Genomic DNA, 27870 nt, shown 5'->3' with positions numbered 1-27870 from the left:
CAGCGGGAATCTTCTCACTTCCTTCCTGAGGGTACGGGATGGTGTAAAGAAAAAACCAAGGCAGAAAGCAATCTATAACGGAAAGGATATTAGGTTCGGGAGCTGGGTGGGTCAAACATCTAATAAGTGTCCAACGTAGTCTCAATAACTTGCCAAGAAATTCTCTGAAGGGATTCAGTGCGTACGAATTATTATTTGGAACTAGGATGATTATCTCTGACATTGATAGTCAGACTTCAGTGGTGAAAGAAAAAAGCTTTGATATCAAAGACCGTTTGGCTATTTTGCAGGACTTAAACAAAACAAGAAAAGACCTGAGCAACATAAAGTTGAAACAACAGCCAACAACCACTGAAGAACCACCACCTGTCCCAGCAAGACCTGTCTGGATTCCAAAAGTCGGGGATCTAGTCAGGGAAAAGATCGCGGTCAAGTCAAGTCAAGTCAGAAAATGTATATAGCGCACTACATACCCAGAGGGTCTCAAGGCGCTTAGGAGGGGAAGAGGATTACTTGTCAAATATCCACGTTTTAAGTTGCTTTCTGAATGCTAGGTGGTTCTGGGTGAGGCGAAGGTAAGTGGGAAGTGAGTTCCATGTTTTAGCAGCCAGGTATGAGAAAGATCTGCCTCCCATGGTGGTCTTGTTGATGCGAGGTACAGTGGCGAGGGCTTGGCTGGAAGAACGTAGATGGCGGGGGGGGGTGTAGAAGGACAGTCGTGAGTTAAGGCATTCTGGTCCAATGTCGTAGAGTGATTTGTGCGCGTGGGTTAGCAGTCGGAAAGTGATTCTCTTATTGACGGGTAGCCAGTGGAGGTCTTTCAGGTGACCAGAGATGTGTTCGCTGCGTGGGATGTCCAATATGATTCTGGCTGAGGCGTTTTGGATTCGTTGGAGTTTCTTCTGGAGTTTAGCGGTAGTACCTGCGTAGAGGGTGTTTCCGTAGTCCAGTCGGCTTGTGACCAGAGCATGGGTGACTGTTTTCCTGGTCTCGGTGGGGATCCAGCGGAATGTTTTTTTGAGCATGCGAAGAATGTTGAAGCAGGATGAGGAAACGGCGCTGACTTGTCTGTTCATTGAGAGTGAAGAATCCAGGATAACGCCTAGGTTCCGTGCGTGGTCTGTCGGGATGGGTGCTTTTCCAAGGGCTTCCGGCCACCAAGAGTCGTCCCATGCAGAGGGGGATGTACCTAGGATGAGGACTTCTGTTTTATCTGAGTTCAGTTTCAGACGGCTGTGTTTCATCCATTCAGCGACTTCTTTCATTCCTTCGTGTAGGTTAGTTTTGGCGGTGCTGGGGTCCTTGGTGAGAGAAAGGATTAGTTGAGTGTCATCCGCGTAAGAGATGATGTTGAGGTTGTGTTGGCGGGCGATGGCCGCGAGGGGGCTCATGTATACGTTGAAGAGGGTGGGGCTGAGTGAGGATCCTTGTGGTACGCCACAGATGACTTCGGTGGCCTCGGACTTGAATGGTGGAAGGCGGACTCTCTGGGTTCTTCCGGTGAGGAACGAGGTGATCCATTCAAGTGCTTTTCCTTGTATTCCGATGTTGCTGAGGCGTTGTAAAAGGGTGCTGTGGCAGACTGTGTCGAATGCTGCAGAGAGGTCGAGGAGGATGAGGGCGACTGTGTCTCCATTGTCCAGTAGAGTTCGAATGTCGTCTGTTGCTGCGATAAGGGCGGTTTCAGTGCTGTGTTTTGCTCGGAATCCAGATTGTGAGGAGTCGAGGGAATTGTTGGCTTCGAGGAAAGCGGCGAGCTGGTTGTTGACAGCTTTCTCGATGACTTTGGCCGGGAATGGAAGGAGCGAAATGGGGCGGTAATTTTTGAGTTCGGTGGGGTCCGCTGTGGGTTTTTTCAGAAGGGCGGTGAGTTCAGCGTGTTTCCAGTTTTCTGGGAAGGTGGCGGAATTGAAGGAGCAGTTGATGACGTCTCGGAGGTACGGTGCTATGACGGAGTCTGCTTTGTTGAAGATGTGGTGAGGGCATGGGTCTGTGGGGGATCCAGAGTGGATGGAGTTCATCAGGCGGATGGTGTCCTCGGTGGAGATTGGGTTCCAGTTGTTAAGGGTGTTCGCGGGGGGAGAGTGTTCAGCATATGGTTGGGTGGGTTGGACTCCGGGTTGGTTGTCGAAGCTGTTGTGGATGTCTGCAATCTTGTTGTGGAAGAATGAGGCTAGGGAGTCGCAGAGGGCTTGAGAGGGGGTGATGTCGTTGGAGTTGGCTGAGGGATTGGAAAATTCCTTGACGATGTTGAAAAGTTCCTTGCTGTTGTGGGCGTTGTTGTCAAGTCGTTCCTTGAATGCTGATTTCTTAGCCTTTCGGATTAGTTGGTGGTGAGTGCGGGTGGCGTTTTTGAAGGCGTCCTTGGTGTTGGTGGTTGGGTCTTTTTTCCAAGCTTTTTCGAGGGTGCGGCAGAGTTTCTTGGACTTCTTAAGATCATCGTTGAACCATGAGGCCTTCTTGTTGCCAGGTTTGCTTTGACTTTTTTCAGTGGTGCTAAGGTGTCGGCGGTGTTGGATAGCCATAGGGTGAAGTTGGCGGCGGCTTGGTTTGGGTTAGAAGAATGGGTTGGGGTGCTTAGAAGGAGCGATGAGGAGATCTGGTCGGTGGTGATTTTGTTCCAGTTTCTTTGTAGAGTTGGTTGGAGGTGGTTGGTGGGTTTGGGCTTGTTGTAGGTGAAGTGAACGCAGCTGTGGTCAGTCCAGAGGAGATCCGTAGTGTGGCTGAAGGAGACATGATTGCTGGAGGTGAAGATGGGGTCGAGTGTGTGACCTGCGATGTGGGTGGGGGAAGTGACCAGTTGTTTAAGTCCGAGGTTGGCGAGGTTGTCCAAGAGGGTGGTGGTGTTGCGGTCGTTGTTCTTTTCAAGGTGAAAGTTGAGGTCTCCCAGAAGGATGTATTCTTTGGAGGGGAGCGCGTGTGGAGTGATGAAGTCCGAGATGTCTTCACTGAATTTTGCGCGGGGTCCTGGTGGTCTGTAGAGGAGGGTGCCTCTGAGTGTGGTCTTGGGGTCGATGTGGATCTGGAAGTGAAGGTGTTCGGAGTTGGTGAGGTTGGAGTCAGAGCTGGTTGAGATGCGGATTGATTTCTTATGGACGATAGCGATTCCTCCTCCTGTTTGGCCGGTACGATCTTTGCGCGTGATCTTATAGTCTTCAGGGATGGCAATGGTGATGTCTGGGGCGGAGGAAGCATTCATCCATGTTTCCGTTAGGAAGGCGATGTCTGGAGAGATGGTGTCTAGTAGATTCCATAGTTCAATGGCGTGTCTGTGGACCGAGCGGGTGTTGAGAAGGATGCATTGTAGGTGGTTGGGGTTGGGAGTCTGAGGTGTGGTCGAAGCGGAGAAGTTGTCGGTGCCGCTGAATTTGCAGGAGTAGCAGGAGACAGGTCCATGGGTGTGTCCTGGAGCGGCTTGGACGCAGTTAGGGGCGCGACCGGGGTTAAAGGCTAGGAGGGTGGCGGCGTCGTAGGAAATGCGGGAGGGCTGGGCAGTGCGAGGGGCAGGGGGTCTGGCACTGGGCGGGGTCCAGGCGCGGACGGGCGTAGACGGGCTTACCTTTGGCGCACCTTCGGCGCGGATTGGGCGCGGTCGCTGCGCGTGGACGCTGCGCGCGGGAACTCCTGTCATATACGGATAGTTGAGGGGGAGGGGCGAGGGCGGCTCAGCTGGGAGGCGGGGCGGGCTGCGCATGACAACAACAAACAAAATGGAGGAGGGGGGAGCACAACAGGGCGCTTGGGGAGGACGCGCTAAAGCAGCATGAAAGTACAATCACAATCAGGTAAAGCGCCTGCGGAGCAAAGCGGCAGCCAGGCACAGCTGAAGGCTTAAATCACAAATCAAATTCGGCAAGATCGCTAATGCAGCATAAAAGTACTATTACAATCAGGTAAAGCGCCTACAGAGCAAAGCGGCAGCCAGGCACAGCTGAAGGCTTAAATCACAAATCAAATTTGGCAAAAGCGCTGCAAACGATACCAGTGAGGTGCTAGGGGCACTGGGAGCGACCACTCCGGCCAAAGCGTAGAGCGAGTCACAGCGCTTCCAGGTCGGGAAGCTTCGTTTGTAGTCTGTGGGAGGGCGGCTCAGCTGGGAGGCGGGGCGGGCTGCGCACGACAACAACAAACAAAATGGAGGAGGGGGGAGCACAACAGGGCGCTTGGGGAGGACGCGCTAAAGCAGCATGAAAGTACAATCACAATCAGGTAAAGCGCCTGCGGAGCAAAGCGGCAGCCAGGCACAGCTGAAGGCTTAAATCACAAATCAAATTCGGCAAGATCGCTAATGCAGCATAAAAGTACTATTACAATCAGGTAAAGCGCCTACAGAGCAAAGCGGCAGCCAGGCACAGCTGAAGGCTTAAATCACAAATCAAATTTGGCAAAAGCGCTGCAAACGATACCAGTGAGGTGCTAGGGGCACTGGGAGCGACCACTCCGGCCAAAGCGTAGAGCGAGTAAAGAAGGAATTTGGGCCTTCTTACAGAAAAGCAGTTCCTGTCTTGTCTGTCAACGGGACAAGATCAGTTGTACTACCGCCACTTGCTGGTAAAAAGGAGAACCGAGTTGTATCCATCGACCTGGTAAAACCACAACATGTGGCCGATAACAAACAGTAGGCCAAGTGGACTCCCAATAAGTAGCAGAACACCAAGGTTTGCTACCAGTACAGAGGTCCTAACGAAGAGGCTCATCACATTCGAAACGCCTACAGAAGAACAACAAGGACTATGCAACAATGCAATAGAACTCAGACCTCTGAAAACCCAAATAAAAACATTTAGCAGAGACACACCAATCTATAATGAAGTACCAAGTGAAAATGCAAGAAACAGAAATCCTGAAGCAATTGGAACTATTGACAGAACTGCATCCGGCTACTTCATAAACTTCGATGATTCCTCTGAAGACTTCAGTGAATCAAAGACACAGCCATCATCAAAATCCTTTAAAGACAAAACTAAGGAACTTTTGAAAGAACTGAAAGAAACATATCTGATTTCCCCATGGATTGAATTTTGGGTGGGTTTTGGTGCATTTATCCTCATACTTTGGCTCATCATGGTACTTACTTTGGGACGCTTCATTGAGGGAAAATATGCTAAAATGGACACAGCAAGCCAGAACATCAACTTGGTCCTCAAACCACACACATCTTCACACGTCGAGAAAAGAGAACTTTCTTCAGCCAACTTCACAGCCAATCCGATACCTGGTGGGGTAGCCTGGGACAACACTGACTATGAAATTTATGGTCCGGTCGAGATCCTGAAATATCCACACCAAATTAAGATCTCATTGAGTGACTTTGCAAAACCAAACTCATTTGCTGATGATTGGGACTTCGAAAGTATTAATAATATGATGTCTGACTTAGTAATGTCTGCTAAATTTACCAAACATGATTATTTGCAGGGTTCTACAAATTATGACAGTATGTATTGCTATAACCACTATGGTAATCACTTTTTACATAGATCTGCACAACCTAGAAATGTGTTAAATTATAATCAATGGGAACATTGTGCAACACCTCCAAAAGGGAGCTCAAGAACCGTTTACGACAAATATTCATATTTTTCAGGTTTTAACACAAGTAATGCTGAAACATTTTATTTTAAATTGTCAAACAAGACAGGAACCAAAACCATGATAACCAACACAAAATTGTTATATTCAGACTCATTTTTTGCACACATGAATACCTTTGGATTTGATTATTGGGACAAAAATGTTGAATTGAAAAGTGTTTGGGGTACAAAAGATTGGCAAGTACAGGGTATAGAAGCTTTGTTTAGAGCCTGCATGATCCCAGAACAAATGATATTTTTAAATGACACTGTTCAACAAACCACCTGTCTTGGCCTAGCCAAAATCAAAGATTTAAATAACCCGTCTATTCCAAAGCCAACAATGTTTAGCAACACTTCTAAAGATGAAGAGATAGACGTAAACCATTTATTAAACCAAAACAGAACACATCCTGATTGGAAACAGTGGTTGATCTGGCCCACAGATACTAATAACTGTCAAGACAGATTCCTGAACAAAACACAGGGTTTCAAAATGACCAGGCCAGGCCCTAGATATCCTCAAAGACATCACCCAGGGATAATAACCACCTACAGTGTGGGCAAATTATGCCTTCAATGGCTACAAACTTCCACACTGGCTGAAATTAAGCAACACCTAACTTTACTTACTGATGGTGCTGACTTGCGTAATTTCACTTTGGGACCACGCAAACAGCGTCAAAAGCGTTTCATAGCAGCCTCTGTATATGCAGCATACAATGAGGCCTGGAAGGTTAATCAAATTGAAACAGCAGAGAGAATACGGGAAATTGACCGTATTAATTTGGAAAAATCACTTTCTGTAGTGGACAATGGGTTAATGACTCTGTCCTCCAGAATTTTTTCATTGGACAGCATTGTGTCTTCAGCAATCGATATATTATCGCAAGACTTACTGTTATTACAACATGGTCAGTCACAATTGCGTTCTATTGTACAGCTTGGCGGGACGTTACAAAATCTGCGTTCAGGCTATGTGCCTTGGCGTTTAATCAACACAACGTCACTATTCCAAATCTTTAACCTTACTGATAGACAAATCGGTATGGCACAAAAGGGTGCTGATTATACAATCTTGAGCATTGAAAAACTAGAAAGATTACCAATGACAATGTCAGAACGACCTGTCAGTGAATGGATAATACACGGAATCATAAATATTCCAATCTCAACCTTCAGGTTTCAATACTGCCAAAAATATATACAGGCTGGCATGTACGAGAAATTGGGAAAGGGGTACCTTAAAACAACATGGAACCTGCCCTATTCACATGCATGTTTCAGTAATAAAGGCCAGAAAGTGTTTCTTAGTGGCAACAATTGTGCGATGTCACTAAGCGGCACGCTTCTGTGTAACGGAATTAGTTTGCATGGAGCCTGTGAAGGGAATTCATACAACCTTTCATGTCACCAGCAAGGCGCACCTGCAACTGAAATAGAACCATTCTTTCAAAGACTCTATAATGGGAGTTACATTCTTATTGTAGACCGCAGATGTTGTAGTCTTATGCCCGGGACTCCTTATCTAGTTACTACGACTGCGAAGGTCAAGTGCTGTGGACGATCATTGTTCCCCAGCTCCTTCCCAGACAGGGAGGCAAGGGCATGGCCCGATTTGAAAATTACTTCTATTCGAATAGATACTTTAAGCAGAATGAAAACAGTCCTTCTTCAGACGCCTACCAGGCTCTCTTCATCAAAAGAAACGTATGATCTACAAGTCGCAAGGACGACTGCAGAGATACATACATTATTATCAACTAATTCCCCCTTACATTTCGCGGAAATCCTGAGTGAAATCTTAAATATTTCTGATACCAATGGGGTCTCAAATGTATTTAAGACAGTATTTTCGATGGCATTAACACCATTCAAAGCCATACTGGGTATTTTTCCAGATTTCGTCCATTCGATTTTTGGCGGACTTCCCCTGATCCTGGGACTAATTGCAGGAATCCTATTCTTAGTCCTTATTTTTCGTTATGGCAACCCATGTCACAGACAAAACTCTTGCGACAAGGGAAGAAACAATCCTAGCCATTGGATACCGGGACCGGATATCAAAAATCCTGGGACTCTCCCGGCTTAGAGACCTAAACATGACTTGGTTTCTATCATTTCGACCAATGTGGCAAAGATGTGTTTTACCTGTACTGAGGTGTCTGCTATGCGGAGAAGAATGCGTGTTAGACACCTGTCTGACGCTACAATCGGATGCGCCGATGGATGCAGAAACATTGTTGAGCCCGATTAAGGTTCATGCTTTGTGCTGCCCTCAAAGGCTACCAATCCTGATGACGGCATTCGTGGAAGCTTCACCACTACGATTGATGGGTAGTGAAGTTCAAGATGAAAGCAGCATCGAACAGGTACGACCTTCTGTCAGTAATGCAAATCAGAATGTCAATGGAGACAATCATGCGCAAGAATGCATGATTACACCTATTTCCGAGTTAGTGGAACTTTCCCAGGAAGCTGTTGACAGTTTTTTCGAAAGCCTAAATGATATGATGTTCTCACCCGAACAGAAATAGAGACTTTTGAGCAAGCTCGCACACGGCGTTCCCTGAATTCGGCCTTCAACTTTAAAAATAAAGTCACATGAACATTTTCGCTCCAGTTCACGGACAGCAGTTTTTTCAGCAGCCCCAAATATTTTTGCATATTTTTCGGGACACTATCTTCTGCTTAAAGTAAGAACTATTCTTAAAGAACTAAGGTTTCTACATTTTAGATAGCTTATAGACATTAGCTGCCCGCTGGCATGTTCATAAAGATATTTTATTCTGTGATGGAATGGTCTCGAAACTTTTTTCTGTAAGACATCATTTCATGTGTAATTCTCATATACCAAATAAGCAATAATGTATACAAATGCAATTACTTTGGCATTTTTCTACAGCTTGAGTGCATACTATATATATATGTCTGCAATTTTTCAGTATATTTGAAAGTTTCAAAATGCATTTATGTATTTTGGGGTGGTAAGGTATACACACTACTCTATAGTATGTTGTACTATGTTATACTATGCCTAGATTAGTAAATATGTCCATAGTTAGCGTGGAGTGGGTGTCATGTATTCCTATCGGTTCTGAATCGATCCCCCTATTCCTGACCCTATTCTAGTTAAACAAACCAACAAGTTAACTAGCAGTCAGCCCATGAGGCAGAAATTCCCCATGATGCAGATACCGTTATCTGACGCAGTCACACTACGGCACAGGAACGTGTTATCTGATTAGGTCATAACGCTTGCGATCTAATTAGACAAGCGATATTCCTCCAGCCCCTGATAAGGCATACGGAGTTCTCATAACAAATCAAACCTATGACAACCTGGGCAAAACCCTGCGGCCATTGTTTTGATTTCACCGAGAACTTTAGTAAAAGAATGTGCTAACGAGCAAGTCGTATGACATCTTTATTGACGTATCTATGTCCATCCTTACGTCAATCTCGGCACCTTAAAGGTATAAATATTACCGATCTTGCCATATGCAAACACACGCGTGGTGACGAGACGGAGCAGCCATACTTGCCGAAGCCGAGAGCAGAGCAGACCCCGCTGGCAGCAGCCCCGCCTTTCTGACGCGCTGAGAGACGCGCTGCTTTCTCCTGCCGAGAATCCAGCACCGGCGTTTCTGGGCAGCCCTCGCAGGCCGCCTGGAATATCGAGACCAGAGAGAGAGATACCATTCCTCATTCATCCTAACTTCCAGGTACAGAACTGAATAACCCCTCACAGAGAATTCTTTAGTTATTCACTTGGCAAAAACAAACTTAACTTAAACTGTAACTTTCTATTCCCGCCCACGCATTAGACTTAGGTCAGGTACACGGGGTAGGCGTATCTAGAAACACCAGTTGAGTACGTTTAGTCAAATGTATATGTGTATGTAAATATATTTTTTTCATTTTAAAACATCATATGGCTTAGAAACCATATCAATGTTTTTACAGTATTACTTTATACTATTGCTTTTAATGTATGCACTTTACTTAACTATAAGTATCGCAATAATATCGATCCATTTCTCTTGTATGAGAAAAGAGACTGATCAATAAATAACACCTTTTTATTGAACACGCCCGTCTCTTCCTTTTCTCTACATTCTGATGAGACTAAGAATGCACGTACTGACTGAGTAAAATAATTTGCCTTTTGTTCACACGACTCTCGAGATTGACTCTTGATTAGGGGAGAGCAAAGTTGTCATGTTCTATGGTTGTCAGAAACTAAATCCCTTCTTGTCTAATCAGGGAAGTTAATTCCTCCTTGAACATTCGAGAAAGTTTCTAGCGAACTCTGAGCTACGCTGGCAAACCCAAAACTTAAGTCTAGTATCGACAGTAGTAGACCTAGTTAACGTCTGGCCTAGGCCTTTACTGCTGTAGGTATTATTCCAATGCGCAGAGCCTATTGGGAAGATAGGAGCTACACTACAATGTGCTTATTCTATTGTGGGTGGGTGTTTGAAGTATCCCGCCGGTCCCTAAACTCCTCCTTACTTTTCCTAAACCCTCCCATTTACTAGTAGACATTGCCATTTTCACTTCATTCCCTCTGGTCCCTCTGACATTTACTACATACATAGTAAGCTTACCTATGTGGAGATCGAGGTGGAGAATCCCACTTGCGGGTTTGTGAATTACATTTTGTAGGAAATTAGCGGCACCACTGTAACACTACTTTTCATACTACAAAGTGCAGTTGGTGAACTAGGCGCTACGCTGGAAGGCCAGGCGCTGTTCTTCATAGAGCAGTCAATGAAACCGGGCAGAGGAGGTCACTGTTCAACATTAAGAATAGTAAGATCTCAGCTTATAAATCACAGCCCAGACCCCTTGCTGGCTCTTAGGGGAAAGTGGGAGGCAGATGGACTTGAAATTGACGAAGAGGAATGGAGAGAGGCACTCGCATCCCCCAAAGAAATTGCAATATCGGCTAAATTGAGATTGATTCAGTTGAAAGTACTGCACCAAGTCTATATTTCGGGCACCAGGCTAATGTTGATGGGCCGAAGTGAAGATGGGATCTGTAGGAGGAGATGTGGGGAGATGGGAACTTTCTTTCACATACTATGGGAGTGCCCTGTGCTGCAAGCTTACTGGAAGCGGGTACACAGCTGTATGCGGGAGGTCTGGGGGGTAGAATTGTGTCCAGAGGTTAAGAGGTGCCTCCTGAACATCTGGGAGCCCACAGATCTATCGTCAAAAGGCAAAATATGGGTAACGCTAGGATTGGCAATCGCTAACAGGAATATAGCACGATTGTGGGGAGCGGTAACACCTCCAACGCTCAGCTCCTGGAAGAGGATATGGACTGGTGCATGATCCAAAGAAAAGATGGACTATGTCGCCCGGGGCTGCTCCCGGAAGTGGGTAGCCGCATGGTCCAACTGGAATGAGTATAGTGGTAATCTGTGTGAACCCCCCCTTATTGCTCCCATTGACGACCTAATCACAATGTAAAAGAAATGCTGTACCAGATATGATCTACATGCATTGCGTTTTAAAATGATGACTTTGTGAAAACTGTAATCCCTGTATATGATGACCACCTAATTTAATTTCTTTTGCCAATAAAAAGATTTATAAAAAATAAAAAAGAATAGAAAGAACTCAAATATCCATATATACAATCGGATAAAGAGTGTACGCAGGTATGGAAGGAAGTTAAAGAAGGGACCTGACGTTTGCTTTGTTGTTTGAGTTCTGATCTATGGTTATATTTTCTTTATAACATCTGGAGTGGTCTATCACATGCAAACTATATTACTTTTTAACCAAAGATTTTTTATTGGTGTTTATCAAATATAATGTATGGCCTTACAAATACTCCCAATATATGAGAGAAGAAACACAACCAAGGGTATAACATCCCTTCAAGTACTTCCCATGCAAGCACCTCTTCTGCTGGGGCCTTCAATACTTTGGCTCAGAGACAGAAAAGCAAGCGCCGACTCTCTAGGCCCCTCCAATCCAGTTTGCGCCGACCTGACTTATTAGTTTGTGCTCTAACGCCTCCTGCTGCAGCTTCCTATTAAGTTTTCAGAGATCAGAACACTGAGGAGCTCACAGTCGAACTGGATCCCTGGGGGTGTTTGAGTTGTAGCAGGCGTCTCACCAGCGGCCGTCCACTTTTCTCAGAGCGTACTCCATCTTGTTGTAGCTCTAAGGTCAGTTTTGTCAAAGGAAATAGTCTGGCTAGGCCTGTGGGACCCCTGTAGAGCGCTAGGGGGCATCCTTTTCTTACAGTACAATATAACCAATGCCTTGGCTGCCCTGTTATTTGCCAAAATACAGTTCTGTGGCTTCTCCCGCAAGCTCTCCGCTCAGACCCTTGAGTCCCACGCCAGCTCCTCAGGTTATCTCAAACCCCACAGATTCAGGAGCAAGGCAGCTTTCCAGGAAGCATGAATTGTTGAAAAGCTCCACCAGATTTGCAACGTCATCCCAGTCTCCAACCACATCTTTGGCATCTGTAGTCTACTCCAGTTCATAATCTGTCAATGGTCACATACCAATGAAACATTACTGTTTAGGTCTTTCCCTATTGAGGGCCGCTCGAAGGTGTTAGGGCCGGTTCCTCCATAGCTGGGGGCCTCCCTCTGTAATGGCCCCTCCCACTATGACTGATACGTTATAACACCACTGTGGGCGAGTCTGCACCTCACTCAGTAGTGTGTAAATACATAGGTGACATCACAACTCCAGTACATAGCCAAATACACACATCTCTGCAGAGGTGTGAGCCCCTCAATGCTGCCATTTTATTGATAGGGCATTGGGCCCAATGCAGCAGCCGCAGATACTGCATCCCATCTATCTCTTGAAGCTGGAAATCTCTGTCACGTCTCAATCTGGTGCCTCTGGAAAAGATTTGACAGGCCTCTGCAATCTTGCTCCCGCTATCTGGATCTGCGGAAGGCTTATTTTTACACATCGGGGCGGAAGTCTGTGTTGTTGAACAAAGATGGAGGGAAGGGGTGCAGGCGAAGGCGAGCACCACATTTCTATTCTTCCCATATATTCAGTATTTAGTGGGAGTGGACAGGTAGGTGTGTACAAGTGTGACAGCCGAGCGATGTCCCACCATGGTCTGCCAGCGAACGCACAGTTCATTAGGACCCATTTCTCATCCGCCTCCCTGGCTGTCCACTCTGTAACAAGCCTAAAATGTAGGTTATTGGAGCATCCCAGGACTCCTCGCTCACGGGTGACATCAACAGCTTTTCTGTTACACAAGCCCTTTGGCCTAGCCAGATAGAATTATCACCCTTACCATGTCTTTCAATTCTTTTATAGGAAAGGGGCCGACAGTAGCCGGAAACAGGACAGTAATCCAGGCACCACATGCATTAATCCCACCTGCCTACAAAATGTACACTGAGGGTCATGTAGCCTACCCCGAGCAGTACTTGGATAAATCAACCATCTGGGTCCTTTTTCCTCAGTGGTAGTTGCCCATTCATTGAGGGCTTTCAGGAGTTGGCTCCTCCCTCACTTTATGATCGTGCTGAGGCCCAGAGCTGTCTGGGGTATGTTTGATGTTTCATGCAGTATGGGTCTGCGGAGAATACGTGAGTTTCCAGAAGGACAACAATGTCGGAGTCTTGCTGAATGATGCAGCAAGATATTGTCTGTCTCATTTTAGGGCGTCATCCCTTTAACATTCAAGGGCAGTAATATGAAGGCAGCAGCTCGAGCCAGGTACTGCCTACATGAACCTCCCCCACCCATCCATATCTATCAGATTCTCGACTGGACAAACCGGAATCCTCCTCAGTCAATCTACCCTTAGTTTAGTGAGACTCAGCGCTCTCTCTGATGTGAACAGAGACCGAAAGACCATGACAGAAACCCAAAGAAGCATCCTACGGAGATGCCCCGGGACCTCTTGCTCAACACCCCCATCCCCCATCCCCACTCCACGTGACTCAAACTGTAGGCCCAAGAGATGAATATTCACCTTCCACCAACTCCATGCCCCACCAGGAGCCCCAGCTTGTTTTAAATGCCCCTTTCAAAACCCCTCCATTGCAGGTCTGTGGTATCAGTTTATACATGAACACCGTCCTTCATTCGACCGGCTTTAAGAAGACAAAGATGGGAGGCTCCGACCTTCCTTTGTGGCTCAGAGTTGTTGGTTTCTTTGCACCGTCCTTACTCTCTGCGGTTTCAGTGCCTGTGAGGGTGGCTGCTCTGATGTGGTCTTTTGTCCTGACACTGCCTCTCTCCTCTGATGCATGACCTTCAGGGTGTGCCTTGCATGGGTCAGTTGTAGAACCTCTTCTGGCTCATGTATTGTTTTTAGGGCCCTTGTCCTAGTAAACTGCAGCCCCGTGGGAGCCTAACATCTGGAGTGGATCTGATGGTTAAGTACAGACGTGAGCAGGTTTCACTGAAACCTCGTCTTCGCTGTAAGGTGTCTGCTTAGAGGTCATGAAATTCTACAGCCCTCTGTCTTCAAACAATGCTCTATTTAGCATAGAGGATAGCAATAGATAGGAGTAAAATTAGAACGTTATGAATAATTACCATGATTGAATTGCTTGTATTTTTCACTATTCTAATAATACACATTCCATTATTTCTCATCTTTCGTATAATCGCAGTCCATGTTTTATTTGCCATGATCAGAGCTTTTCAATAAATGTTTGAAAATGCAATATTATATATTTTCTTTGTGAACACTTTGGGCATGCAAGAGTGACAAACTGAAGGGTTCGCTCTGATTCCACGACATTCTTGGGAACCTGAGTGTCACGTTCTAGGTTACCGACAGCATCTATAACTCTGTAGGTTTTGGAGTTTAGATGAGGTATTGTGAGCTAGCCAAACAGACCAACATTAACTGAATATATAAGAAGACTCAGTCTCTGTATTATTAAGTTTTGGTGTCTAAATACACAGTTCTACTACATTAGTAGGAATGGTATCACAGTGGTCACCTGGAGCCAGCGGTAGCCAATCAATCGAGCCTCCCTCCTGTCCCCACGAGGTGCTGCCACAGAGTCCACCCCCTCTGCAGCTCTTCAAGGTCTGGCGCATCGGGCCCGTGAGGCCTCTGTAGGTGGTCCTGCTCAGATGGTTACATACTAACATCGTATTCAGACTTTCTGAGAAGCACTTCTTACCCGTGAATGCATGCCCTGACCAGGGTAGATCTTCCCTCATCTCTACCTCCTTTTACGTCCCCATTTATGCCCCATTCACATGATCAACCTGCGACATTCCCAAATGATAAAATGACACTAGAAAGTCAGAGCCCATATACTGTATTACACTGTATTACACCGTCTTTTTATGAGTGACTTTTACATACTTATTAACGTCTGACTACATTTATTTTAAAATATATACTGCAGCGAACTTGAAACCGATAGCTTGTACTGAGCTCCGACCTCTGCATGCTTTGGAACATAAGTGGCCTGATATCCCTTTGCCATGTTAAGGAGAGGGTCTCAGAAGACTTGCGGAAAAGATCAGAAGCGTTGTCACTTATTTGCGTTACCTGCATCAGAAAGTCAATTTTTCACTCTAGGACTAGAAAGCTTTTAAGACGTTCCTTATACCTTGGACTTTGCTATCTTAAAAAATTGTGACAAGTACAACTAAAATGTCCTGAGAACAACAGTGCATCTATTGTGCAATCAACCAGTATAAATCTTGGTTAAAGTAAGACTCGGGAAAGAAAAATATCTGAGAGAGGGGAACAAGAAGCTCCCGTAGTATCTGGATTTAGACAATCGACCAGGGGAACCACAGGAGCAATACGCGAATTGCCAATAGGTCTCGCCTCTTTCTAGTGCAAGTGGCAAGATATTGGCTTTGCCAATGCCCGTTTGTTAAGCATTAAAAACTCTGACCAGGTTTAAAAAGAATAATGAAGTGTCAGAATTTTAAAAAAAGCACTTGTGAAGGCCTAAGTGACTCAGAACGGGAGAAAGCGCTGAGTCCATTGGTTCTCTGCAACAGACCAGCAGCAGATGTATGGGCCTCCGGGACACGAGACGTCGCCTTTTCAGGACATCTCCAGCCTCATACTGAAGCCAAGTGAATGCAGCTGTCCGTCCCTCTCCAGCATGGTTAAGACCTGTGTGTGCTCACGGGCTCTGCATTTACATCAACAGGCTTTCAGCATTGTGCACAATTACAATAAAACACTTACAATTGTTGTGCTCTCTGGCTTTCTATATCTGACTCACGTTTAGAGTACAGGCACTTACCATTAGTATGGACACACATCATTTTGGTCATAGTCTGCCATACACACACTCGCCTCTCACATCCCATTAACACACACAAACAGACTTTTGTGGAACACAGAAACTAAGAACTTCACATGCAATCCAACTTTGGTTGAATGGAAGTCTATGTATATATGTCAGCCTGTGGCTCGTTCCACCACCCATCAGGCTGAGCCGAGCACCTTCCCTATCTACAAGTCATCAAGCTCTTACCAGGGAGTCGTCCAAGTTGCTGATGCGGTTGTAGCTGAAGTTCAGTGTGTGCAGTTCAAGCCACGGGAGTGCAGAGCTGAGATCCCCTCCACATAGCGAAAGGACCTCCTGCAACAAGAGTGAGATGCAATGACATCAGAAATGTCCCCACGGTCTTTCTCCAACTGTGGTCTAACACACTTTAGCTTCCACAACTCACTCCCAACAGCTGCTCAAACCTGGCGCCTACAGAATCTTTCCGAAGGTTACACTCCTCAGCTCCTCAAAACTAGTTCCAGTCTGCAAAACGAGACAGAGCAGATTTTCAAACCTAACACCGGCCTGCTCTCGCCACAATTCAACTTTTGAAAACGTACCTTCCAACACAACTTGCCTTCAGCATCTCTTCAAATCTCATGGGTGCATCTCAAATTCAGCAACTCGCACCAAACAGCTCTTCAAAACACACACCTGCCAGCTATTTTCCCAACTCGCACACAGAAGCTGCTTAAACCTTGTGCCTGTTTGAGGCACCAGTGAGTCGTGAGATGACTTGGGCACAGAAGAAGAGAGCTCTGTCGACCTAATACAAAAAGCAGCTTATATAGCCCGGTGACCTCTCCATCAGATGGCTATTGGACTTTGCCTAAGATCTTGAGTCGCCCAGGCGAACAGATCCTGCCAGGGAGATATAGTGGTTTGCTGCAGATGCCACAAAATGATACCAGAGGAAAGTGTAGACCCCCCCTGCAATAACTCTATTGATGCCCCCTGCCCATCACCATGTTGGTTATCAATTACAAAATCTTCGACTACCATATTTGTTCACTTCTGGGCTACCTGTAGAAATGCTCCAAGAAGAGCCTTGGCAGTCCTAACATAATGAGCATAACTGAGAGGAGACAAGAGGGAGGGCCCTGGACAGTAAGAACATCACCAGCAGACAGATGCCGCTGCCTTGCACACAACAAATGGAAGATAGTTTACAATCCACTAATGGAAAGATAGACAACCTCTCTACACATATGGACTGATAGAAAGGATGCATTGATAAATAAAACTATCAATTATCAGCGGCAAAGGCAAGGGTATCCTAAAGAACAAGGCTCCCAGATCAGCATTGAATCAGCATAAAGTGGTGCAGGAAATCAAGGTAGTGGCTTTCAAAAACAAGGATCTAGAAGGCGACTGTGCTTAATAAAGTTCACATCATGGGACTGGCTAAGGCTGATGGGGACCCAACATGGAGACGTCTGTGGAAGAAATGCTGGGGCCCCTGTTTGGACATTAATCTTTCTTTCTTGTGTTTCGTTGAAAGCGCGCACAGGCCCTTGGCAACAAGCCTTGGCCAGGCCAGAATCCAAGACAGAAGATAGTGTGCCTTCTTATTTATAGAGCTAGGGACACTGTGCTGCATCTGAATAAAGCGAATCCAGAGCTCCCGTAAAGGGAATCCCCCGCTGCATTCTACCCGGACTTTACTCCTTTAGTTCAGGCGGAGGGATGCTCATTCCTAACAATCAAGAAACAACTGCACAAGAAATATATTAGATTCTCTGTGATGTAGCCAGCCAAACAGAGTTGAACATAATTGAACGGTGCATTTCTTCCCTCAACTGGAACCATGGTCCGGCTCTAGCAGTCAGGCTCCCATCACGAGGGGCAGGGTCTGGTACTGAAGGCCTGTGACTAGCAGTGGACTGTATTCCACTGTTGTTTCACTACAATCATTTGATAACATCAAGGTGTTGCTTTGTTTCTCATTATATATACAGTGTCTGCGGTGATATCACCCTGGTACAGGCAACAAGGTGCTAACAGTGCTGGATGAACCATGTTTAAACAAACTGCCCATCTGCACAGATTTGTGGTGTTGTCGATGGATATGTTAATGACTGAGGACACCCATTGGATGATGGGCCTGACAGGCCTTTGTTCATTACTGTGATGGGCAATAGGCTGAGCCCTGGGCCGGCTGTGCGCTGCTTGGAACCCTCCCATGTGGAGCGCACCTGTGGTCATGATGAGGGTTGCTGTAAGGTTTAATTCCTATTCTTCAGTTATGGAGGGTTATTCATTAACGTTTGGAGGGCCGTGAGTGGAGGGAGGAAGATGGGGTGTTGTTGATTTCTAAAATACGTTTTACTTCATCCCTAATTGACACTGGAAAACATTTAAATGTAAGTTATGCTGTGAGTACCCCCTGCCTGTCTCACGTATGTTCAGTACAAGGAGAACCATGAACCAAGATTGAGCAGGTCTCAGTGCCAGCTCCCCGTCACAGATGCGTGCCGCGCTCCCAGCTGCTTGGTTCCTTTCATTACTGATTATACATTGCATCTGTTACCACTTAACCTATTTAGCCTTTTTTTCACTGCAACAGTGTATACGCTGTAACTGAACTGTGTTCAGCCACTGCTCCCTGTAACAGTGTTTTCTACTGTTAACGTAACTTGTTTAGCCTTTCCCTACCTGTACTGCTCATTCCTTGTACCTCTGTAAATAAACTTGCTTTTGTTTCCCTTGTCTGGTATACCTCCCCCCCCCCATCGCCGCCTGTTATTGCCCCCATTTTTCACACGTGCTTCCCCCGCGCTTCTAGTAAAACCCCGCCAACAGGCCAGGCTCTACTTAATGGAGTCTGTCTGCACCCGTCCATGCCTGGATCGCACCCTGTACCAGGAACCTTGGCTTCCCTGCCTCCTGTCGCTACACCGCCACCCAGCTCTGGACCCTGGAACCCACAATATCTGCTGCCGCACCTCATCACGATCCACAGCAGGATCTTTCACCTGCCTGCAATATGGCTCCTTCTGCAATACTGGAGCACCCTCTTGTACGCCAACCCCTGCCACGACAAACACAACCACCCCAGAACATCTCCACTGCCTCCTGCTCAATTCACAATCACTCTGCAAACATGCCACTGAAACCTGGGACACCATCACCTCCCTCACCCCGACGTCGCCTTCCTTACCGAGACCTGGCTCAACCACGCAAGCCACAGAATGACACACTGAGACCACATCAACAAACAAGAAGGTGGAATTCTCAATCATCCAATGCACCACCACGTCACACGATGCCACCCAGATCATGAAACATCTGAACTTCTAACTTTACACTGACAAAAAACCACCCATCAGAGGCACCTTCAAGTGCAGACCTCCCAGCCCCCGCCCCAGGTTCTGTAACGTAGTTCCCGATTTCATCGCCCTGCTCGCCACTGACTCGAAGCACTACATCTTCTTGGGAGACCTCAATTTCCACCTCGATGACCTGCACGACACCAAATGTGCCAGCCTCTTTGAAGACATGAACACCTTTGGCCTCACTCAACTAGTCACCAACTCCATGCACATCACAGGACACACACTCAACACCATCTTCACGGCCAACGTCAAAGTCAAGTACAGCCATGTCACCGAACTCACCTGGTCAGACCACTTCACCATCACTGCCCCCCCCCCCCCCCGGCACCACCGCCAGACACCCCAGGACTCTTCACTGAAGCTGGAACAAAGTGTCAGAAAGTCAAGGGAAAAAACGCCCTAATCTCCTCCTACCTAAACACCTCCAGCAACCTAGAACCGGCTGTCAAAAACCTCTGCGGCTGGATCACCGAGACAGAGTCGCTCTCATCAAGCCTGAAAAACCCTCCAATCAGGCCAGCTGGTACGTCATGGAACTAAAAACATACAAAACGCAACTGCAAGCAAATCGAAAGAAGATGACACACCACCAAGGACACTGCTGACCGAGCCTCCTTCAAAAGTTCACTCAACTAAAACCACCAACTCCTGAAGAGGACTAAAAGGAACGCATTGGACACCTGCATTGAGGCAAGCTCCATCCGCAGCAAAGAGCAATTCAACATCGTCAGGGTATTCTCCAACCCTTCAGCATTCAAAAACATCATTACACCCTCACAGGAACTCTGCAACACCCTGGCAGACTTCTTTCAGAACAAGATCACGAGATCTACAAAAAATTTGAGCCCCAAGCCACTGCAACTGAACATCCTCAGCCTTGTCGCTCCTACAGATGCAAGGCCAAACCACCTGCTAGCCACCTGGGAGCAGCTCACCACTCAAACCACGAGGGCTATCATGGACTCTGTCCACTCAGGAGCACCTCCGGACCCCTGTCCCCACCATATTTTCAACCTGTGAAACAAATCGATCACCAACGAACTCACCACCATCCTCAACACACCCATCGCCATGGCCAACTTCCCAGATGAACGGAAACACGTTGAAGTCAAACCCCTTCAAGAAACTGTCCGCCTGTCCTCAGTTCCAACTTTCTCAGTTAAACGGTGCGTCTGTTGGACAATAGACATCAAAACTAAGCGTGAATGTGTCCACGCACACCATCAAGATATGTTGGCCTGAAGTTTGGCTAGCTCACAATGCACCATCTACACCCCTAACCTAGCAAGGTAACAGATGATATGTGAAACTTCAGAACTCATGCATGCCCAAAGAGAGACTAGAGAAATACTCTAATTGGCACTTCAATATTTTTGGATGCAATAAGATTCTTGTGTAAAATACGTGCGCTGCAATAATCAATAGAAGGAAACAAAGCAGAGTAGTCAGCTTCATAAGAATGGTAAAGAAAATTAACAATTCAACCATTGTATGGTTACATGGAATATATGTCTGCATATAAGTGCAATTATGTTTGTGCTCCTACGTAGCGCTCTCTATCCTAGTTGGCATAAGGTGGGAAAATCTGCCAGAATCCTGGTAGGTGGTTTAACTCCCTATTTACCTGTGGGTATGTTTCATATGAGGGCCCTACTTGGTGTAGAGCTGGGCACCATCCTTCTGTGGTATATAAATAAATAATACCGGATCTAGGTTTTACTGGACATAGTAATAACAGATAGCTCAAAAAATAAGAGTCAAGATTCGAGGTAGTAGGAGTTTGCAGGTTTAATACAGCATAAAGGACAGGAACAGGACAACCTGCACAGGAATAGGATGACAGGGCCCTGCAGGGGGGACAGGGAATGAGCGCGCTAACATTTAATAACAGTACACAAGCATATATACTAAAACAGTTGCATTACAATGAATACAGTAGGCGGAGCAGTGGGTGTGGTCAATAGCAGTCGCGAAAGATAAGGGTGAAAGTAGGTGTAACAAGAGGCGTGTACATAGACATGTGATGTAAACGTAACAGAATATGTCATAAATGGGGCGGAAACATGGAGGGGGCTACCTGAGGAGCCGGGACCTCTGACCTAATGGTGCGTGCAAACTGACAATGACGTGTTACTAGGAGAAGCTGGGGGCTATGAACTCTGTGCTAGGAGCAGAGACTGAAGTCTGGAGAGTCAGGGCGACATGTACCTAAACCCTATCTAGTATCTAATGTTTAGAGGACATGTTGATATAAACTAAGAGTCAGGAGGGGAGAGGCTAACAGACTCTAAGACTGGAGCATGCATTATTCTACATGTAGTGCGTGATGAAGAATATTAAATGACCATTAATTCAGTATTTCTCTTACATGGAGACGTAAAGGCTAGACAATGACGGAAACTATTGATGCGATTCAGTAGCTTAGGAATGCAGAGAAGGAGGGCTGGACTGATAACTAGAATCATAACATACTCTTGGCAGACTCAGAGGCAGAGCCAGGCCGAGCCGGGCACTGCGAGGCAGGAAGTAAGTGAAGGGTCGAGGATACAGGTGGGGGCTGTATCGCTCCTCAGCGAGGCTTCAGGAGACAGGAGCTGAATCTGGTGTCCGGGCCCTTTTGAGGCCTAGAAACGGGGACTTTTCAATGAAATAACGTGCACACGGAGAAACGTGGCATCGTAACTTTACATAGGCCTGATACTCGTAGCTTTCACGAGAACTGGGAACTGGGATACTAGGGATGGACACAACTGTAATTGCGTCTTTAATCGAACAGGGGGAATACATATGCATATTAATCATGCACACATAACATAAGATGGAGGACACGTAGGGACACAGAACATGGCAAAATTTACTTTTCCACATTCCCTCCTTGTCACTACGTTTCCATCAGGAAACATCAATATTCATGATACCATCTATCATTTCATACAGTATCATTTGCTCGTCTCGAATTTTCTTGGAACTGGATTTAGAACGGGACTTAGGACTAGGAATACAAGAGGTAGCACAAATGCCACAAATCGCAGGGCCACATTGTATACAGAGGCAGCAACTGAATATGATCGCTACTGCAATACCCAGAAATGACAATACTTTCCATCCCCAGGCGGAAATTATATTCCAGAACCAACCGGACCATGTCCAGGTGCCTGGATCTTGGTGTAACATATGGGCAATATTATGGAGTCTGGTTATAGCTGAATAAACAGACGGCGCGTTATTAGGAATGAAAATGCAGCAACTAGATCCGATGACTCTACATGCCCCGCCCCTATCGGCCAGTATGACGTCAAGGACGAGACGATTCTGGAGCACGACAATTCTCATAAAGGATTGCTCTTCGGTTAAGTTACCTAGAGCAGAAGTAGTCTCAATCACTACTGCTTCGAGGGTTCTGGTTAATCTACGTATCAGTTTACTATTCACGACAGTACCTAAGTAGGGGAAGACACCTTTATTGATATCTATATATTGTTCTAGAGCAGTTTCAGTATAATCGACAATCGGGAGATCTCTTTTGTGTCTAGTATGTACTAGGTGGGAATTCCTATGATAGTCAGGTGGGGCTAGAAAAACTGGTGGCAGTAGGAAGGCAATGTAACAGGTTCCCTCCCAATCGAGGGGCAGACGAACATATGCGGTCTGACCACAAACAAAATAAGAATGACGTGAAGCTTTGAAAATAGATTTCCTACTGTCACTATACTTGACAATAGTAGTACAATCACTATGGCCTACATGTACGGAACCATTCTTTCGGACACATAATTCGCCTTTAACTGGTAATACTGAAATAGCAGGTAAGTCTGGAGTAGAATCAGACTGAACATTCAGGACCATAAAATTCGAAGAATAATTACCTAAATTATAAACTTCATTTTCTAGATCTAACCCTGTTCTGTGGGGAAGACCTTGCTTGTCTGGAAAACATGTACTGTTAAGAAAAGACATATCTGTTGAGGATGACGTTAACGTGGACCATGCTCCACACGAACCATTATGTGAAAATGGATAAGGAAAGAGTGGCAGAACTCCCTTCGGTGTCTGGAAAGGGGGGAGTCGACCACACACTCAACAATTAGTGGCATTGCTGGTCTGGTGTGAATAATGTAACATGCGGATAAAAGAATTATTTCGCATAGCGAGACGATATGAGAGTTCATGAGGAGGCAGATCACTAAACGTGTGTTCTACTGTAGCATTAGCAGACTTATTTACATGAGAAACTGGAAAATACAAATAAAATGCATAACCTGTGCAGGTAATCATAAGGCTGAAAAACAATATGAAACTTAGAAAAACGATACATCGGATTGAGTTTTGACTAACTCTCTCACTATGGGGGTCTATTTTATACATGTCAGAAACCGGTCTAACCGTTTCACCTAGGGGAGGACTTAGACAATCAAACTGGCTGACTTATTTTACTAGACCTTAATTTGAGCTTATACTCCTGTTGCGGAGTTTTCTCTAACAGGGAGGGTTCAGTATCATTGTCTTTTGCGGGACAGTCCTTAAGAATAGTACTTTGGCAGTCTTTAAGATCCTCGGAAATGTTCTTTGAAACAGGCTTTAGTCCAAAAAATCTTTTCACATGTGACAGGTGGACCCAGCCCTTCCTGCCTTCCAGCTTGACGGCAGTACGGGTGGCCAGGAGGACCTGTCGGGGTTCCTTCCAGCGAGGCTCCAGCGGACTTGAACGATCAAAATTCCGGACAAGAACCATGCATCCGGGAACGATGTCATGCGGTGCCACCTCGGTATTGTCTGGAAATGCGGCAGCAACCTGTGAACGACAAGAGTTGAGGGCAGACATCAAGGAAGCTAGGTAATCTGTCAGCATATTACTTGAAACATCGGTAATACTTCGGGGTCTAGGTGTACCCCACATATTAGGGGGGCGGCCGAATACGACCTCATACGGGGACAGACCTGATCTGGAATGTGCGACCATGCGCATATAAAATAAAGCGACTGGCAGAGCTACTAGCCAGTCCACACCTTTCTCTTTACAAATCTTGGCAATACGGATTTTCAGGTTCTGATTATGTCTCTCTACGAGACCAGCTGCTTCAGGATGGCGTACACAATGGAACTTCCACTGGTACCCTAACAACAGGGAAATGTGTTTCATAAGCTCGGATGAGAATGGCTGGCCGTTATCAGAATATACGACTCTAGGGAGTCCATAACGGGGGAAGAATTCACGAACCAACTGCTTGGCAGTGGTCGCGGCTGTGTAATCTGGGACTGGATATGCTTCTGTCCACCTGGACAAAGCGCATACAACTACAAGGACATACTTGAAACCTCGACATCGCTACATCTGAATATAATCCATCTGGAGGACTTCAAAAGGGTGGTCAGGGGGCTGGAATCCACCTTGTTCCACCGGGACACTTTTACCTGGATTAAACTGGCAACATATCATACAGGTACGGACTTTCTGCTTGGCTGCAGCTCGTAAATGCTTGTTGAACCAAATGTTCTGGATACTGTCTAACATAGCTTTTTCTCCTAAATGTGCTGGACTATGTGCGGTATTGATAATGACTTGAACCATGGAGTCGGGGAGAAACCATGTGGCTCTACCCTTCGTTACCCATCCCTGATCTGTCTGGACCCCTCCTTGTTCGGACCATTTCTTGATTTCATCGGGAGTAGCATGTAACTGAATATCTATGACATCTTGAGTGGGGTCCTTAACTGTCATACATGTAGTCTGATCTGAAGTATGTGTCTGTGTCGGGTTAACTGAAATGTCTGGAGTCTGTGCTGTAAGCTTGGCTGTGCGATCTGCTAGATCATTACCTTGAGAAATAGTGTCAGTAACTTTCGTATGTGCTTTGCACTTCATGATAGCAATAGATGTCGGTAAATGTATGGCATCTAACAGAGCTTGAATAAGGAGACCATGCTGAATCTTGGTTCCATGAGAAGTCATGAAACCTCTCTCCTGCCAGAGCACTCCAAAGTCGTGTACGACTCCAAATGCGTAGCGTGAATCTGTGTAAACATTAACTTTCAGGTTCTTGGCGTGTATGCAGGCTTGTGTCAGAGCAACTAGCTCTGCTGCTTGAGCAGACAGGGTGTCAATACGGTGTGTTTCAATAACTTCAGTGTCAGTAGTCACTGCATACGCGGCCACTAGTTCTCCTGTACTCGTTCTCAGACATGAACCATCCACATAAAGTGTCAGGTCGGGATCTGGTAATGGAATATCTGTCAGATCTTGTCTTGGCTTAGTCATAATGTTAACTACTTCCACACAGTCGTGTGTGGCAGGATTTGAATTAACTGATGGTGACAGTGTAGCAGGATTTAGAACATTGCAGCGTCTGATTTCTATGTGTGGCTGGAACAGTGTCAGTTCATAACCTGTTAAACGTGCAATTGTCAAGTGCTGAGTTTGTGTTCGGTTTAAAAGAACTTCCACGGAGTGTGGAACTTGTACTGTCAAGGAGTGTCCTAACACTATGGAATCACTTTGTCTGATAGCTAGTGCTGTGGCTGCAACTGACTTGAGGCACGCAGGCAGAGCCTGGGCTACAGGATCTAATGTGCTCGAAAAATAAGCACAGGGCTTGTATTGTCCTGCTTGATCTTGTGTGAGAACAGATAATGCTGTACCTTCACGTTCAGTGACGAAAAGTGTAAAAGGCTTACTGTAGTTCGGTGTAGCTAGAACTGGAGCTTGGCATAAAGCTTTCTTTAACTCATTGAAACTAAGTGTATGTTCAGATGTCCAAGGGAGGACAGTCGATACGGCTGCCTCCTGTGTCGTTAACTGTATCAGTGGTTTAGCTAGAAATGCATACTGAGGAATCCATTGTCTGCAATAAGAAGTAAGGCCGATAAAAGCACGTACCTCCTTCTGGGTCTTGGGCTGAGGAAGACTCGCTATTAACTGGATACGGTCTGGTGTCAACTGCCTACCCCACTTGGACAGTAAGTGGCCTAAGTAGATCACTTGCTGGACACAGAATTGAAGCTTCGAAGGGGACACCTTGTGCCCCATCTCGGCTAGGAAATACAAGACTGTAAGTGATGCTCGCTCGCAAGCACGTTCAGAACGGGCTGTGATCAGTAGATCATCGACATACTGGAGCAGGGCAGTGTCAGTTGGCATGTGAATGTTGTCTAGTTGTCTCTTAAGTGCTTGACTGTAAATACTAGGACTTTCTGTGAAACCTTGAGGAGCTCGTGTGAACATATAGCTTCTTCCATTTAAACAAAATCCGAAAAGAAACTGGCTGTCTGGATGAATGGGGACACTGAAAAACGCGTTCTTGAGGTCTATGACTGTGAAAAATGAGGCTTCGGAATCAATGGCTGTCAATAGGGAAGAGATATCTGGGACGACTGGGTACTGGGGAATAATACATTTATTAAGTTCTCGTAGGTCAATCACTAATCGATATACTGGGGGTGCATTTGGATCAGTACGTTTCATGACTGGAATGATCGGAGAATTACATACATTGGAGTCAGTTTCTATAACTACTCCTTGAGCCATGAGCTCGTCAATGATTTTGGATAAGGCTGCTACAGCCTCAGGTGGCAATCTGTACTGTCTGATTCGTGGCAGGACTACACCTGGCTTGAGAGTCACACGATGGGGTGTGATTTGCATATAACCTACATCAGTTGGACCTTGCGCCCATAGATGCTGCGGAACATTGGACAATCTCGGATCAAAATCTCGTAATACATGGTGACCCTTGAAGTCACGTAGAAACAGTCGTATTCCCTCTGGGGAACAGCAAATAACTGCACCTAATTCTTTCAGTGTCTTAATGCCTAACAAATTTTCTGGACACGACTTTGTAAGTAACAGATCAGTAGTGCGGGACAATGGACCTACTTCTAGAGTAACTGGCTTAGATATCTCGTTTACAATAGGCTTTCCTGAAAATCCAAGGGAAACATTTCTAGAGCCTGAGAGCGGAGCCCCTGGAACTTCGGCGTGACTAATGGTGGTCCTACTTGCCCCTGTATCAATCAGAAACTTTCTGTCTTTCCCTAGTACTTGACTATGAACATAGGGACCCTCTTGATCTACAGGAATCTCGATGAGAGGCAAGCCTACCTCCCTCTCTAGGCTGTTTCATGAATATGGCTGATACTCTGGATACTCGGACTGTGCATACTGGTACATCTGCTGTGTAACTTGCTGTGTTGCAGAAATAGGCTGCGGTGCTGTAACTGTCTGTTGTGCATTCTGTGGCTGAGAGGTCTGTGAAACTTGTTCTTGTCTAGGCGGACGTGGTCTTTCTTTAGTCTTACCAGTAGCTATGTTATGTTTCAGAACTGCACACTCGTTTATAAAATGACCTGGCTGTTTACAATAATTGCATGTCCCTTTAACGGGAACTGCAGGATGACTTGCTTGATTCGGACCCCTCTTCTGACTGTCTTGAGGAACAGATTGTGCAACTAGTACTTTCATTTTCGTGTCTTTCATACGTTTTCTTTCGTGATCTTGCTCTTCTCTGATTCTATTCTGGTGGTACTGAAGCATCTGTAACATCTGGGACGGAGTATTAGCTTGCCAGGTACTTTCGACTTTCAAAACCCGATTCTTTACTTGGGGACTTGAATTCTTGACTAATTTAGTAACAAAAAGATGAGGGTATGACTCACTACTTGTCTTGAGGCCACTGTTTATAATAAAACACTTTTCAAATC

The 27870-nt window shown here is 45.9% G+C and overlaps 1 protein-coding gene across 1 annotated transcript in view; it reads right to left on the bottom strand.

Annotated features, from left to right (window-relative positions):
* STK11IP (serine/threonine kinase 11 interacting protein) overlaps positions 1 to 27870 on the bottom strand; it is a 291281-nt gene that overhangs the window by 184991 nt on the left and 78420 nt on the right. Inside the window, exon 6 of the mRNA XM_078683491.1 lies at positions 16046 to 16153. Within this exon, the coding sequence (XP_078539617.1) occupies positions 16046 to 16153 (108 nt within the window). The remainder of the gene's footprint in view (positions 1 to 16045; positions 16154 to 27870) is intronic.

The sequence above is a fragment of the Lissotriton helveticus genome, chromosome 3_1, assembly GCF_964261635.1.
Source record: "Lissotriton helveticus chromosome 3_1, aLisHel1.1, whole genome shotgun sequence".
Taxonomy (NCBI): domain Eukaryota; kingdom Metazoa; phylum Chordata; class Amphibia; order Caudata; family Salamandridae; genus Lissotriton; species Lissotriton helveticus.
The sequence above is the reverse complement of the archived record's forward strand: the minus strand, read 5'-3'. Positions and strand labels throughout refer to the sequence as shown.